The 17560-nt window shown below is 42.6% G+C and overlaps 2 protein-coding genes and 1 long non-coding RNA gene across 4 annotated transcripts in view; 1 reads left to right on the forward strand and 2 right to left on the reverse strand.

Annotated features, from left to right (window-relative positions):
• Window positions 1-17560, reverse strand: part of LOC101172629 (zinc finger protein 436-like) — a 1005429-nt gene that overhangs the window by 360169 nt on the left and 627700 nt on the right. The gene's annotated exons all lie outside the window — the stretch shown is intronic.
• Window positions 1-17560, forward strand: part of LOC110016657 (zinc finger protein 502-like) — a 970715-nt gene that overhangs the window by 269647 nt on the left and 683508 nt on the right. The window contains exon 1 of one of the 2 annotated variants that reach the window (XM_023962297.1): window positions 220-343. The exons of the other annotated variant lie outside the window; for it this stretch is intronic. Coding sequence (XP_023818065.1) covers window positions 334-343 — 10 coding nt within the window. The 5' untranslated portion in view covers window positions 220-333. Of the gene's footprint in view, window positions 1-219; window positions 344-17560 lie in introns of those variants that run through there. 2 annotated transcript variants of the gene reach the window in all.
• Window positions 13684-14728, reverse strand: LOC111948756. The gene is made up of 2 exons (XR_002874738.1): window positions 14448-14728; window positions 13684-14103 (listed from the first exon to the last, which is right to left on the reverse strand). It is a non-coding gene; the product is annotated as an uncharacterized LOC111948756 (long non-coding RNA).

Below are 17560 nucleotides of genomic sequence, written 5' to 3' on the forward strand. Positions count from 1 at the left end.
CAAAAAGGGTTCTACATCAGTCAGAATAACGATCAGCTTAATCTGAAGCAGGAGACTGATACCTTGATGGAGATTCCTACTTATGAGGAAGAGGAGAACAGTGAAGCAGATCTAAACAATCAGCAGAACTTTAATGTAACTGATGGTCAGGATGAAGAAGGAAACCAACATGAAGAATCAACATCAACTACAGATGAAGAGACAGAATCAACATCAACTACAGATGAAGAGACAGAATCAACATCAACTTCAGATGAAGAGACAGACCCACAGAACAGAGATCAGAGGAAGAGGAGGGACAGAAGTCATGTCCAAAGTGTGGACGGCTCTCACATGTCAGCAGGTCAGTGTGACTCTGATGTTAGAAAAAATCCCAATAAGACAAATCTTGGTAAGAAATACAAACAATCTCCAAAAGAAGAGAGACTTTCCTCTATCAAGTCTGGGAAAAACTCAAGAATAATTACTAACCAGTCTGACTACATGGAAACTTGGTCCGATGAAAGATGTTATATCTGTAAAGAATGTGATAAAAGCTTTTGCAACAAATCTCTGTTCAGAATTCACGCAAGACTCCATGCAAAAGATAAGAGATTTTCTTGTAAAGAATGTGAGAAAAGATTTAATCAAATATCTCATCTCAAAACACACATGAGAATTCATACAGGAGAAATGCCTTTTTCTTGTAAAGAATGTAGTAAGAGTTTTAATCAAATATCTAATCTCAAAATACACATGAGAATTCACACAGGAGAAATGCCTTTTTCTTGTAATGAATGTGATACAAGTTTTCGTCATGCGGTTAGTCTTAAAACACACATGATAACTCACACAGGACGTATGCCTTTTTCTTGTCAAGAATGTAGTAAGAGTTTTAATCAAATGTCTATTCTCAAAACACACATGAGAATACACACAGGAGAAAAGCCTTTTTCTTGTAAAGAATGTGATACAAGTTTTCGTCATGCAGCAAGTCTTAAAATACACATGAGAACTCACACAGGAGAAAAGCCTTTTTCTTGTAAAGAATGTGATACAAGTTTTCGTCATGCAGCAAGTCTTAAAAAACACATGAGAATTCATACAGGAGAAAAGCCTTTTTCTTGTCAAGAATGTGATTCAAGTTTTAGTTGCAGATCTATTCTTCAGACACACGAGAACTCACAAGACTTTCTCTTCACAAACAGTGTAAAAAAGGAGTTATTGTAAACTGTAAATTATAAACTTTTCTGATAAGAGGTCGACCTCTCAACCTTTGCACCACAGTCAAAGACTTTATTTACAGGAGGGAAAAATCTGATGGCCTCCATACCATTTGATGAAGTAACTTCATTAGAGGGAGTTACAAGTGAGTATTTCATGTATGGAAAGGAAATTTTCTACTAATTTATTGTTATAATATGATATTCGTACTTTTCTAGGAATTCTTTTTAGGTTTTCATCTTTACATAAAAAGCAAAAAAAGTAATTGATCAATACATTTGAATCTTTGTGTAATGATATTAGACAAAGAGTTTTACTGCTGACAAAATATGTTCAACTTTTTCACAAAATGAATTGTTTTAGATGTACCTGCAAATAGAAATGAGTTGTTTGTTTTGAGTCATTAGAGCTAATTCTTGAATGTCTTCATTATGGTTAAAATGTTTTTGTTATACTTTTTTAATTCTAACATTTAATGTGCTCAGTGAACATTTAATAAATATATACATATAAACACAAAGTAGTGACTGCAGCATGTACTTTGTTAGGTCAAGTAATAGGGGTGTGACGGTACACGTAGTTGTACCAAAACATTTCGGAATGGCACTTTCGGTTCGGTTCACCTTTGTACCGTTTTCGGTACAAAACGGTACAAAGTTTTCGGTATGTTGTTTATTTTTTTGTTTTTGTCCTCCCAATATATTAACTTTACGCCGAGACGGAACTTATGTTAACCGCGAGTTTTCGCCGCATTAGGTAACAGACAGTTAGCATGTCTGTGCACTGCACGGTGGCGCAGTGGTTAGCGCTCTTGCCTTTCAGCAAGAAGACCCCGGTTCAAGTCCTGGCTGGCGGACATGAAAAACAACATCAAAGGGGGACCTTTCTGTGTGGAGTTTGCGTGTTCTCCCCGTGTATGCACCGTCCAAAAACATGCATCATAGGTTGATTGGCAACTCTAAATTGTCCCTAGGTGTGAGTGTGAGAGTGAATGGGTGTGTGATTGTGGACATTCTACCCTGCGACAGACTGGCGACCTTCGCCCATAAGTGGCCGGGATAGGCTCCAGCAGCCCCGTGACCCCGAAAGGGACAAAAACGGAACAGAAAATGAATGAATGAACAGTTAGCATGTCAACTATAGCACTACGGGTAATGCAGACGTGAGACCAGAACCTGAGGACCCACCCATCTCCTTACACTCTCCTGTGTGGGAACACTTGATTTGTTGTGAGCATCCATGAAGGGAAAAGACAGTTGGATAAGTCAAACACAGCGTATGGCGCTGTAAAACATCTAATCTGCTAACGCACTTAAAACAGCATCACCGGATTGTCTGTGGAAAATAAGTCTGCTATTTTGGAGGAGATAAAGGTAAAGGTTACCAAATACAGAGCAACAGGATGCATCCCTCTTGATGCTAACCCTCTTGAATTGGGAAGAACCAATGAGACCAGCTATAAGCATATTGCAAAATTGGCAAAGAGGTATCCGCTGACTATTCCCTGTGGACACAGCTACTGCAGTGTCTTCAAGGACTGTGGGATGCAGAGGAGAACGTCCACAGCTGTCCTCAGTGCAGGAAGACCTTCACAACGAGGCCTGTTCTGGGGAAAAATTTGATGTTTTTGGAGCAGTGGCATTCAAGAACACCAGCAGATCTGGAAATGCCAGTAGATTTGGTTTGAATGCTAAATCTTGGTCATTCCATTGTTTTCCAGACAGTTTCTCATTTCTCCACAACAGCATGTTCACCTCCATCTCAGCTCCTGGAGTGGACCTGGATCACAGAGCAGGTGTTCTGTCCTTCTACAGCGTCTCTGAAAGCAGGACTCTCCTCCACAGAGTCCAGAGACGCTCCATGCTGGACCGGGGGGGGGGGGGGGGGGGGATGTTGGAGACACAGCAGAGTTCTGGAAAGTCAAAAGAGTTCCTGAAAGAAGAGAAATGTTTGTTTTCAGGGATTTCTCTGCTTTGGATAATTTTGAACTAAACGTTTGAACTGTTCAGATTCTGTGTCAGAAATAGAGAGAAATGAAAAATCTCTAGAATGTGAGACACTTTTGAACATAAATCTATGGAGACCTCTGGGGGTCAGTGTTTAAAAAGAAAAAATGATGATAAACGGTCCACAGATTGATGAATTGTGCTTGTTCATTGCATGTGACTCCACCCGTCCCAATGCCTCTCCGGCTTTGAGATACGAATCTCCCAAGAGACACGGTTCTCATGAGTCCGGCAGTCCGCTTATGCAGAACAGGTGAATGGACAGCGGTCCAAAGTGTCCTCCGTTGGGTTCACTGTAACAACAAGAGGAGTATTATTTTGTTGTTCCTATTTTTGTTCCTATTCTTACAATCCACTTTATGTCCCGTGTTGAATTCTACTATTAAAATGTGGGAAACAAATGTTTATCAAATACAAATCAATCCAAAAGCCTGGAGACTGGATGGCCGTGGTCCTCCCTTTGACCTGGAAAGTGGTTGCCATGGCTACCTGCACACTCACCAAGCTGGAACTTAGAAGGCAAGGCAAGGCAAGGCAAATTTATTTATATAGCACAATTCATGTACAGAGACAATTCAAAGTGCTTTACATAAAAATTAAAAGAAACAATTAAAAACAAATAGTAAAAATGTGATCATTAAAATAAAATAAAATTAAAAGATAGTAAACAAGATTTGAATTTAAAACAAGCATAAATAAATAGTACGGACATAAACTTTTGAATACATATTAATTAAATGCTGCTGTGAACAGGTGAGTTTTTAACCTAGATTTAAAGACACTAAGTGTTTCAGCAGATCTAATGTTTTCTGGAAGTCTATTCCAGATCTGTGAAGCATAGAAAGTGAATGCAGCTTCCCCATGTTTAGTTCTGGCTCTAGGGACTGATAAAAGACCAGATCCAGAAGAGCGGAGAGGTCTGGTTGGTACATACTGGGTCAGGAGGTCAGCCATGTATTTTGGTGCTAAACCATTCAAAGCTTTATAAACTAGTAACAGGACTTTAAAGTCTATCCTCTGACAGACAGGTAGCCAGTGTAAAGACCTCAGAACTGGACTAATGTGGTCCACTTTCTTGGTCCTTGTGAGAACCCGAGCTGCAGAGTTCTGAATGAGCTGTAGTTTCCTGATGGATTTTTTTTGGTAGTCCTGTAAACACACTGTTACAGTAATCAAGTCGACTGAAGACGAAAGCATGCACTAGTTTCTCCAGGTCCTGCTTAGACATCAGATCTTTAATCCTTGAGATATTTTTGAGATGATAATAGGCTGATTTTGTGACTGCCTTAATGTTTTTATCAAAATTTAGGTCTGTGTCTATCAATACACCCAAGTTTTTGGCCTGGTTGGTAGTTTTTAGTTGAATAGATTGAAGCTCTATAATGACGTCCAACCATTTTTCTTTAGCCCCAAAGACAATAACCTCAGTTTTGTTTTTGTTTAGCTGAAGTAAATAATGGCACATCCAGTCATTAATGTCCTCAATGCATTTACCAAGAGCCTGTACAGGTTCTCGGTCGCCTGGTGTCAGTTTAATATGTATATCTGTGTATCATCTGCATAACTATGGTAGCTAATGTTGTTGTTCTTTATCACTTGGGCCAGTGGGAGCATGTAGATGTTAAATAAAAGTGGTCCCAGGATGGAGCCTTGGGGTACTCCACATGTAATTTCTATTGGCTCAGAAGTGAAGTTACCAATGGACACAAAATATTTCCTGTTTTCTAAGTACGTTTTGAACCAGTTTAATACTGGCCCAGTGAGACCCACCCAGCTTTCCAGTCGTCTGAGTAGTATTGCATGGTCGACTGTATCAAACGCAGCACTGAGGTCCAGTAGAACTAGCACTGACATATTCCCACTGTCTGTATTCAAACGTATGTCATTAATCACTTTGATCAGGGCAGTTTCAGTGCTGTGATTCTGTCTGAAGCCGGACTGGAAGACATCATAGCAGTTGTTTTTTTATTAGAAATTCATTTAGCTGATAGAAAACAGCTTTTTCAATGATCTTGCTTAAAAATGGCAGGTTTGATATCGGTCTATAGTTGTTCATTTGAGTTTTGTCTAGACTGTCCATTTTTAGAAGAGGTTTAATTACAGCTGTTTTCAGTGGATCTGGGAAAACGCCAGATGTTAACGACAAGTTGACAGTCTGGAGCAGGTCTGGTTCCAATGTCTTTGAGACTTTTTTGAAAAAGCTTGTGGGTAGAATATCCAGACAGCAAGAGGAGGAGTTTAGTTGCGATAGAATGTCCAGCAGTTCTTTGCTGTTTATGGGTTGAAACTGAGCCATTGGATTAATACTGGTTTCTAGTGGATAGGGTTCATATCTTGAACTTGTAGTTGATGAAACTATTGTTTGTCTAATGTTTTTGATTTTGTCCCTGAAGAATTTGGCAAAGTCATTACAGCCTTTGATGGAGTAAAATTCTGGTGCCACGGACACAGGGGGTTTTGTCAACCTGTCGACTATATTAAATAGGACCCGAGCATTATGGGAGTTTTTGTTAATAATTTCCGAAAAATAGGACTTTCTTGCATTGCACAGTTGTAAATTATATAAGTGAAGTTTCTCTTTATAAATTTCATAATCTACCTGTAGTTTAAATTTTCTCCATTTGCGTTCAAATTTCCGACATTCTCTTTTTCCATTGTTTACAATAATGGAATTTCTCCATGGAGATTTTTTCCTACCAGAGATCACCTTCACCTTACTAGGAGCAATATTATCCATGATATTTGACATGTTGGAATTAAAGCTGTTAACAAGTTCGTTGACTGAATTCCCTGAGAGGGGAGGAGTCAGGGAGAACATCTGATTGAACATCTCACTAGTATTTTCAGTTATATACCGTTTTGTGATCTCCTCCCTTAAAACATTTGTGTATACTGGAATAATGCTCTCACAGGAAACACAGCTGTGATCAGACAGACCTAAGTCATATACAGTAACCTTAGTGATGTTCAGACCTTTGGAGATCAATAAATCAAGAATATTCCCCCTGTTGTGTGTGGGCTCTGTTACATGTTGAGTCAATCCGAAATTGTCCAGAGTGTTTATCAAGTCCTTAATCCCTTTGTTCTCAAGATTTCCATAATGGATGTTAAAATCTCCAGCCATGATTATACAGTCAAAATCAAGACAAACTATGGACAGCAGTTCACTAAACTCTGTGTTAAATTCTGCACAGTATGTAGGGGGGCGGTAGATATTTATAAATATGGTTTTGAGTGAGGCCTTCAGCTGTATGGCTACATATTCAAAACATGGAAAGCTTCCAAAAGATAACTTTTTACACTGAAAAATTTCATTAAACAAAACTGCAACCCCCCCTCCCTTTCTGCTTGTTCTTTCCTTACTAATAACACCATAGTTGGGAGGTGCTGACTCTGTGAGAACGGCTCCACTGCTGTTCTCATCTAACCAGGTTTCAACTAAGAACATAAAATCAACTTTGTTCTCAGTGATAAAATCATTAATTAAGAATGTTTTTCCTGCTAAAGACCTGACATTTAAAAGTGCTAACTTAAGAGGTCTAGGAGCAATAATATTTTCATTTACCTTCTGTTTCTGGAAAAGTGCAGAGGAGATGTTTATCTCTTTTAAAGTCCTTCGTTTGCGTTTTGGCCAGATTACATTCCTCCTGTTAGTGACAATTACAGAAATGGTGTGTGTTTCTAGAGAACAGGGTCCCAGGTTTTTCTGGCGAGCATCATGACTGTTGGTATTTTCACAGCCTGGACCCTCAACACATCAAACATCTGACTGCAGGGACAGGATATGATGTTGCACAGGAGAGGGTGGGGTTTTACGTCGTCCCTTCAAACGTTCTGGTGACAGAATTATGGGGGACGAAAATGGATTGAAGGATAGAAGAAGATAGAAGAAGAAAAAGAGACCAAAATGATTGATAAAGCAGGTTTTCCAGGGAAATCCCACAAAGTGCTTTCCAAGCTACAACTAAAAATATCCAGCATGCATTTGGAAAAACTCATTAGCTTCTTGTGGAAAATGATGAGTCATTGGAAAAGCATTCTATGAATGCTCAGAAAACTTCCTCTAAGGTTGTGGTTGTTTGGAGAAGTCCTCCTCTTCAAAGAAGTTCTCCTGACCATCTTCAAAGCCACTTTCTGCTTTTTCAAACGCTACTGTTCAACAAAAACTTGGTTTCTGCCACAAAACCAACCTTAGACACTGAAACAGAATGAATCCAATGCAGAAATGTGTTGACACCTTTAATTCAAAGCTTCAATCAGTTTGAATCTCATGAAGAACATTTCAAAAATCCACATTTGGATCAGGCGTCTTCATCAGAGCACAACTCATGTTTCCAGGACTGTGACTCACCAATATATCCTCATTTCCTTTACACAATCTGTTTCCATCATTTGGATTTTTCATAAAAACTGGAGTTAGAAAAGAATTGTTGCCCCAAAATGTCCAGTTTGAATAGTCTACAGCTTGTTGTGTTTGGTTGCTAGGTAACAGGGTCTTTAATGTCTATGATGTCATGGTGGCTTTCAGAGTTGAACTCCTGAATATGACGGTAAACATTTGGATTGAACAAAAATGGGATTGAATCTCATGCTAAATCCTGATCTCAATGCTGAAAAAACCTCCTCCTAGATTCTGGTTGTTTGGAGAAGTCCTCCTCTTCCAATAATTCCTGAAAAAAGCCCTCATTTCTCCTGACCATCTTCAAAGCCACTTTCTGCTTTAGTTTAGTCCAAACTTGCTTTATGCTGACAACATTTACAGCTTGAATCCATCTGAAGAATCCAAGGAAACAAACCAATCTAAGTCTGCATTCATGCCACTTCAGAACCAGAACCAAGCTCAGACCAAAGACGTTCATGGATCTATTTGTCTGCAGGAGGATCAGAATGGAGCAGAGCAGAGAGACTGTGTTCTGCAGAGTTTAGTTTTTAATCTACAAGCTATTATGAACTGTTTCTGTTTATCAGGACACGATTTTTTTTATGTTTTTGACACAAAAACGATTTTTTTTAACAACCCATCGAAGATAAAATATCAATAAAAACATTTATTTAATGTTTCTTATTGCCTTGGCTAAGCATTACATAAAAACAAGGTTTTTAAACATATATGTTTTCAACCATTTGGCTGAGCAGGAAGTTCACGGATATGTGATATTATTTCAAATGTAGTATTGTTCCCTGTCAAAACACAAAATCAAACTTTTATTTGGAGTCTTGAGAACAAAATGAAGCAGAAGATAAAAGTGAAGATGAAAAGCTTTTGCCTCCTTTCTCTGCCTGTGATGTGATGAAGGCTTCAGTTTCTGTCTCTGCTGCATCGACTGTAAAGCAGAAGTTCATCAAACCTGTCTTCTCTGTTGCCTTAAAATCCCTCCAGTTTTCTTTTTAGAACTCATGTTTGCACAAATATACATAGATGATGAAAGTTTTTCAAGTGACTCAACACTTACCACAATGTGAGAGAAAGGAGAGGAACCTGAGGTAAACCTGCAGGATGGAGAACATTTCTGTCAGAAGCTTTGATTGGTTTAGATCATAATAGTTTGACTTAATGTAAAATTCAGTTTTTTTCATCGTCTGAGGATATGGAGCAGTAGTTCTGAGGGGAAACAAGAAGGACAAAGAGAAGTGCTGGAGTACAGAACATCCACAAAGAAATTCATATAAAATATTAAAAATAATCCTTGATTTAACATCAAAGATGTTTGACCTCCATCCAGACACATTTAGGATCTCCAGCTGCAGAAAAACGTGTCAGATTTCTGTGTCGCTTCCTGAAGCTCAGAAAAAAACATTTTCAACTCCAGATTTTCAAATTACAGATTAATGAAGAGAAAAAAAACACAAACATGAAATAAAAGAGGCTGATAAATCTACATAAAGACTGAATAGGATCCCAGTGCATCATGGGATATCCCCCTTTATCAATTGTTGTGGCAGAACCTCAGTCCTGTCAGCCTCTATAAACTCAGTCTGAGTGTGGAGCTGCTTTCTGGAGGATGTTTCAGAAGAAGAGAAGAAGAGGACAAACAACATCCAGAACTCACTAAGACTCTACTTTCAGGGATCATTTCTTTAGTCTGGAACTGATCTGAATGTGCATTAATCTGAATCTGTATTAAGATTAAAAAATTTTTGGTTCTTTCTATGAAAGCAGAAATGTGTGCTGCAGATGCCATGTTTTCCACTAGAGGGCAGCACAGCAGCTTCAGTCTTTGTCATTGTTGCTGTGTGAGCCTGAAGGAGCTTCAAAGTGAGCTGCAGCTTGGTTCAGACAAACCTCCACATTCACACACAGATGTGATCCTGAAGAAGTCTGAACAGAACATTTCAGGAGAACTCTTCAGTCCAGAACATGAGCCTGCATTGTTCCTGAAACTGGGATCAGAGTTCTGCTCTCTGCTCCAACAGAACCACCTTCATGAGCTCCTGGTTTCTTCTGGATCCTCCAACATTCAGACGCTCTCTGACTGAGTTCATGTCTGCACAGAAACCTTCAGGATTCTCTTCTTCCACACGTCTTTCACTCTGAAACTCTCTTCTGAATGTGGATCATCTCAGTCAGACGTTCAGCAGCATCAGAGCCGTGCATGTGCTCCTCCTCATGAGTCCTGAAGCTGCACCGTCAGCTGCAGAGCTTCAGAGCTGCTTCCTTCTCAGACTTTCCACTTTCTTTGGCTCTCTGGCTCTGATGCTGCTGCTGCTGCAGAAAAACCAGCAGCTGCAGAAAAACTCTGCAGAGACTCACAGAGAGAGGATGGAGGCAGCAGATGAAGCTGCTGCAGACTGACAGCTGATGGAACTGAAGCACTTTCTACATTCTAGTTCCAAATGTTCTACAGAATCAATCAGAGGTTGAAAGTCTTCCTCAGTACTCGAGTACTTTAGTTCAGCAGCTCCTCTTTTCCTCTAAGGTGAAGCTTCATGTGGACGACTTCTTCTTCTCTCCTCTTTTCTGGAGCTTGGGCTCCATGCAGTCTGATCAGCTCTGATTTGGGCTTCAGTTGATGTTTGTGATCAGGAACTCTGGATTCTTCTTAGAAGGAGACGTTCTGCCTCTTTAGCACAGAGCAGAATTTTTCTGCCTCTAAAACAATCCATTTGTGCAAACTTTCTCTTTGTGGTTGTTTCCACCACCACTTCCTTTTCCTCTGTAGCTCTGTAGTCACATGCATGTACTGTCACTTTGAATCAGCGTCATTAAACACAAAGGTGTAGCCACCTAAATTAGAAAATTGTTGGAGAATGGAGGAGAAATGAACGATTGTAGTTTGTGCACGGCCTGAATTACATGATACTGAGGCATTTGTGAGCTTTGCACCACTTGTAGATTCCACACAAAGCCTCTTCCAGCTGTAGGAGGCAGACATGCTCTAGTAAACAGTAGAAGAAGCCCTTCCCTGCTCGCGGATACATGCAGTTCATTGTCTGTTTGACGGTTGTGGTATGTGCTAAACAAGTGTTATTTAACACACGTCAAATGCATGGTGTGCACATAGCAGAAGTCTCAGAGTTTGGCTGCATCTTTCCTCCAGAGGAAGCAACATTGAGATGCTCTGAACTGTTCTCTTCTGCTTCTTAGCACCAACTACAGAGATGAAGGTTTTTTTCTCAGATTTTTGATTCATAATCTTTGTTTCAGTCTTTGTGATTCAGATGAACTGACTCCGGTCAGAAAAGAAATGTTCTTCAGTTCCTCAGGAGTTTAGGATTTAGTTCCATGGAGAATCTTTGTAGGAAAAGAGGATTTAAAAATAGTTTACTTTCAGGTTAGTTCCGAAACAAAACCAGGTTCTCTTTAGGACCCAACTGCTTGTTTGACTGCTGCAGCTGCGGTCACACAGTTTCTTGTAAATGCAGAAGACAAACACACACACACACACACACATACACAGGAAAGAGGTCTGCTGTTAATCTCAGAGTCAGCAGAGTTTGTCCAGCAGACACAGATGTTGAAGTTTCCTCCGTTTTCTTCTTCGGTAAGTTTTTGGGAGAAAGTTGTTTTATACTTTCATAGTGAAGCTGTTTTGTTTGATCTGTGAGGAAAATAGCAGCAGACAAACACATTAAAGGTTACTGACAACATCATGGTGGCTCTTAAAGTTTCCATGTAGACTTGATGAGACGGTACAGAGAAACTCTGGTCCTTCTTCCAAAAACTATGATTCAGTTTGATCTGTGAACGTTGTGGGCTCTTTATGTGTTTTTAAAAATCAAACACAATTATAAAGTATGTAAAGGTTAATGGTTGACAAAGTGTGCATTATCCAAAATTAAAGCATGCCATTGAAGCCTAAACCATCAGATGCAAAGCGGTGGATGGTTCCTTCCGCTAAGTGCGTCAATGCTGATAATCCCTACTTCGAAGGCCATTAAGCCGCTAATACCTGTCCAACAGCTGGGCAGACAGATGAGAGCTGAAGACCGTTGTGTTGGACATATTTTACTTTAACTACAGGGGTTATTCATCTTCAGACAAACCAAAGGTATGTCAGAATAAACCCCTTTTCTAATTGAGGGCAAACTTTATTAATTTCAATCATGTTTGAAAATCTTTAGTGTTGGACCGGACGGAAAAGGAAAGGAGGGAAGAAGAGAGAGGGACGTTAGAGGGGGGGTAGGAGGGTGATAATAGGGGGGGATAAGACCATGAAGCAGCATAGAGCAGCAAGTTTACGGGTTGTTTTTCATTACGGTAAGGTTCAAATGTAGTACAAAAAGGGCTGGGCCTGTCCACACACACACTCAAATGTTATCAACACACCTGCTAGCTGCAAAAATGTCCACATGTCAACATGTACACAAAACAGATAATGTTCACACACGCATACTTATGCCTTCAAACCAACTAGTGTGAAATACTTAACTCGTTCAATCATGCAAACTATTAGTGCAAAGGTGAGCTAACACCTGTTCTCAGGTGAGTGAGCTCAGGTGAGGGGAATCAGCGTTTCAATATTCTGCAGCTAAAATCTGGAACAGCCTCCCTGAAGGCGTAAGACAGGCCTCTTCTGTGTTCATGTTTAAATCTAGACTTAAAACATTTCTGTTTAGCCGTGTATATGACTGAAAGGTCCTATCTGCAGTTTTCTTTCATTACCTTCCTTTATTTTTAAATCAATTTTCACATTTTTTCTTTTCTTTTAAAGTAAATTTTACGTTGATTATTTCTATGATGTATTGTGATTTTAATGCATTTTTCTGTTTTGTGAAGCACCTTGAATTACTTTGTGTACGAATTGTGCTATACAAATAAACTTGCCTTGCCTTGCCTTGTTCATGTTCTTCTAAAATGGATGGTGGAATGTGAAAGGAAGGAGGGAGAGTGCCCAGCCATCCCCACACCAAGACCCCCGCCGCAGCAGCAGCAGCGGCAGCCGGAACCCCCTAACGAAACACGGCAGCAGGCGGGGAACAACCGCCCCCCGGGCGACCACATCCGCCACCCAGGCCACGGCCAGCAGGACCGCCCCACGGCCCCCAGAGCCAGAGAGCAGGGAAGCACGGGGGAAAAGAGAGCGCCGCCCCAGCCCAACCAGGAGAGCAGCCCCCCCGCCGCGCCGGGAGAGCCCGACGCAAGGCCCCACCCGTTAAGGGTGCCCACAGCCCCAGACGAGCACCCCATCACCACCCAGGAGTTCTGGGCATTCCCCATGCCCCAACCCCAGGTACGAGCCAGGACCCCCAAGGGAGACCCGCTCCGCACTCCAGGCAGCCACCCACCTGGCCCACGGTTGGTCCAAGGAGGAGCAAGGCAAGGGCCAGCTGCCCCCGCCCAGGAGGGGAGCACCCCGGGGAAAAGGGGGGCCCACAAGGGGTGTTGTAAACATGGCCCGACCAGGCTTGGCCACAGTTGGAAATTTGGCGGGGGCAAGGACCAGAACCCACCCCCCAGGGACATGGACACCCCCGGCTCAGGTGTGATGTGGACCCCCTCCCCGCGCAGAGAGAGCACCGCCGGGCCCAGGAAACTGGCACCCAGGGGACACGGCCGCTGTTGCCAAGGGGCCCCTTACCCCCCACCAGGGAAAGGGTAGGGGACAGATGGTCCTAGGTCCCATCTTCCCTGCAAAATGTGTGTGCATGTATGTGTGTTTTTCAGGGTGTGTGTATGCATGTGTTTATGTTAGAATGTATATTTTGCGGGGGGAGGGGTGTGTGTACTCAGGGTGGTGCACTTAAAATTGGCGGGTGGGGCACTGAGGGGACATCTCTTGATTACTCACAGTGATGTCCCCTCACCCTCCCCACCAAGGGGCCCTAAATGTCTAAGGTGCAGTTAAAATTGGCAGGTAGGGTGCTAGGAGGACATCTGCTCCTTGCTTGCAGTGATGTCTTAGCACCCTCCCTACCAAGGGCCCTTGTAGCATGTATGTCTTACATGAACTTTACAAAGTTGGTTTTAATTAATTTGGGCTAGTTTGGTTCGACTCATGGAGGAATGTGAATGTTTAAAAACCACAGACAAGACTTGAGTTGCTAATGTAAATGTATTTACAATATACAGTGAATACAAAAATCACAATATATACAACAAAGGATTTTTTTTTTAGTCCAGAGGATGTTTCTGTTGTTTTGTCTTTCTAGTTCTTAAGGCGTCCGTTAGGCCTTATGAAAGAGTTTTTATAGTTCTCTTTTGGAAAAACGAAAAGAAAGAAACACTCCAGCTGATTTGTTGGATGAGAAGGGGGTTAGTTCCTACCGCACTGGCAGTGAAGAGGGCAGAATCCAAGTCAGGATCGGGGCTCCTTTTTAGCTCGCCATCTGCAGAGGATTTATCCTCTTTTTTCCTTCTGGGAGTGGTAAAACTCCCTGATAAACAATTCTGTCCAGTGCTCAGGTTGAGCATCCAGTAAATTGGTCTGCAAGACGACCAGTCTTGCGACCTGGCCTGTTAAAACAGGGTCAATAAATAAATAATAATTTCCTTTGATCAAAAGAAAGCATATTCCCACAACCTCCTTAATTAACATAATAAACAAATGCATATGCAATTCATAATCAGGAGGAAATTACAAAATTATTTTAAGTGCATAATCGATAGTTGTACAACATTTCCAAATTCTATTTCAATGTAGATGATCATCAATTTCATTTCAACGAGTACTCACAATTTATATTTCAACATTATTTATCAAGCAGAAAAATAGTTCATTTTAACCACATTCAATTATAAAAAAACAATTCATCTAAGCTGGCGCCCGCGCCAGCTGTCTCAATCATGGCTGCACTCACCAGTTCACTTTTTGTTCAACTGTGCAGATTTAAATCCCGGCTTCAGATGATGAACGCCGATCTGCAGCAGCGGTACACAGCCCAGCTCCCTCGTACTTGCAACCTGTCAGTGCTTTGACAGGTCTCCCAAGAACGAAAGCCACGTCACTACTGAACTTATAGTCTCGCGGTATTTGCACAGCGCAAGGGAACCGGCAAATTTAAAGTGACAGTGCAGAATTTTACTAGGAGCGACAGCGCAGTATGATTTAAAGTGATAGCGCAGAATTTCATCGGGGTTACACCCTACATGTCTTAGGTGCAAATAAAACCGAAAGAGGGGGGGCCCACTCCATACGGCAACCATGGGAAGGGGACCACTGCCAAGTAGCCCCCCCCCCAGGCGCATCGCAGGCTAAACCCCCCACCCCCTCACCCTAATATGAGGTTATGTGAGGAAGGGGGTAATTTGGGGACAGCTGATAGACTGTCCCCCAGTGGTCAAACAGCTGTCCCCCAGCCCCCCCCCAGCAGGGGGGCCAGGTCTCCCCAGGTCCCCCCATCCCCGGAGGCGCCAACACCCCAGGCCCAGCACCACCCACCCCACACAGAGAGAGAAGAGCCAGAAAGCGCCGCCACCCGGAGCAAGTCCAGGCCTCCACCCCCAAGCGCTAGAAGAGCTCTGGTCAGGCCTCGACGGGACCGAGGCAGCCAACCGGCCGCATCAACCGCTGATTGCTTCAGTGGAGATCCCGACCCGTCAACCCCCCAAGGTCCCGTAGTGGGTTTCCCCCTCCCCCCCAGAATGCCCCCCCACAGGACAGGGCCGACAAGCCCCCCGCCACCCCACCCCAGACCCCGCGGCTGCAGCGGATGACACCCAGAGCGACCGGGGGTCCCAAGAGGGAAGTCCTGTTCCGTCCCAGAGCCAGGGAAGGGCTGATCCCCGCCCCAGGTGTAGATGGGCAGCCCATCCAGCGCTGCTGCCCCCCCCCCCCCGAGCAGGGGTCCCCCCAGCACAGGCAAAGTGACCCCCCCCCAAGCCAAGCCAGACCACCCCCCCACCCCCCCACCACGCACCCCCACACCCAAGCCCAGAGGACCCCGCCGCGCCCCACCCAAGCACTGGACCCGACCCCCCGACCAACGCAGCCCCCATCGGCCCCCACCGGGCACCGGAGACCCCGATCCCCACTCCGAACCACAGCAGAAAGGCAAGGAGCAGTGACGACCAGGCCCCCCCACCCCCTAAGTCATGGAGTTAGCTATGGGAGACCAGAGAGACTGAATTCTTTCAAAGTTACTTGAACTTTGGGCTGACATTTTTTCCAAGATGATATGATCAAGCAGCAGATTTCTGTGTTGACTTATATTTATATTTTTCTTGTTTTTTCAATTTATTAAAATAATTTTTTTAGCAATACAGCGGGGAAAATAAGTATTGAACACGTCTACATTTCTCTCAAAAAACATATTTCTAATCGAGCTATTGACACGAAATTTTCACCAGACGTCGGCATCAACCCAAGTAATGCACACATAGAAAGAAATCCAAACATTTATGTCCATAAATGAAGTTATGTGTAATAAAGTGAAATGGCACAGGGAATTAGTATTGAACACATGAAGAAAAGGAGGGTTAAAAAGGTCTGGCAAGCCAAGAAAGCAGCTGGAGTTTGTTAGTATTCAGAAGGTTAACCTGCCCCCTATTAGTGCAAAGTAATATCAGCTGGTATAGTCCTGATTGATGCCTTTTAAAAAGGTTTCTCACCAGCAAGGTGTTAGACAAGAAGCATTGCATGATGGGTAAAAGCAAAGAGCTGTCCAAAGACCTACGCAACCTTATTGTTGCAAAACACACTGAAGGCATTGGTTACAGGCGCATTTTTAAACTTCTGAAAGTTCCAGTGAGTACCATTGGGGCCATCATCCTGAAGTGGAAAGAACACGGCATTACCATAAACCTGCCACGGCCAGGTGCTCCTCGCAAGATTTCAGACAGAGGAGTCAGAACAATCATCAGAAGGGTTCTCCAACAGCCCAGGACCACTCGTGGAGAGTTTCACAAAGACCTGGAATCAGCAGGTACCGTTGTTTCAAAGAAAACAATAAGCAATGCACTCAACCGCCATGGCCTCCATGCACACACACCACGCAAGACTCCATTTTTGAAGAAGAAGCATGTTGAAGCTTGTTTGGAGTTTGCAACACAACATTTGGATAAACCCATGACATTCTGGGAGAAGATACTCTGGTCAGATGAGACCAAAATTGAACTCTTTGGATGTCATTAGACACAACATGTTTGGAGGAAAAATGGCACCGCACATCACCCCCAAAACACCATACCAACAGTCAAGTTTGGAGGTGGGAGCATCATGGCGTGGGCTGTTTTTCAGCATGTGGTACTGGTAGACTTCATATCATTGAAGGAATAATGACTGGAGAAAAGTATCGAGACATTCTTGATCAGAATCTGCTGTCATCTGCCAGGCTGCTGAAGATGACAAGAGGGTGGATCTTTCAGCAAGACAACGATCCCAAGCACACAGCCAAGGTAACACTCAACTGGTTGAAGAAAAAGAAAATAAAGCTGCTAGAATGGCCCAGTCAATCACCAGACTTGAATCCAATTGAAAATCTTTGGAAAGAACTGAAGATCCGGGTTCACAGAAGAGACCCCTGGAACCTTGAAGATTTGAAGGCAGTTTGTGTGGATGAATGGGCCAAAATCACACCTGAGCAATGTATTCGACTGGTTTCTCCATACAGGAGGGGTCTTGAGGCTGTAATCACCAACAAAGGTTTTTGCACTAAGTATTAAATTAATTTCAGTAAGCGTGTTCAATACTTATTCCCTGTGCCATTTCACTTTATTACACATAACTTCATTTATGGACATAAATGTTTGGATTTCTTTTCTATGTGTGCATTACTTGGGTTAATGCCGACATCTGGTGAAAATTTCATGTCAATAGCTCGATTAGAAATATGTTTTTTGAGAGAAATGTAGATGTGTTCAATACTTATTTTCCCCGCTGTACAGTTATGAAAATGATAGATACTAATATTCCTTCTATATTGATGGCACTCATGTCACCAAGCACACAAAATGACGGTGAAGCCGTGATTGA

The sequence above is a fragment of the Oryzias latipes genome, chromosome 2 (genome assembly GCF_002234675.1).
Source record: "Oryzias latipes chromosome 2, ASM223467v1".
Taxonomy (NCBI): Eukaryota; Metazoa; Chordata; class Actinopteri; order Beloniformes; family Adrianichthyidae; genus Oryzias; species Oryzias latipes.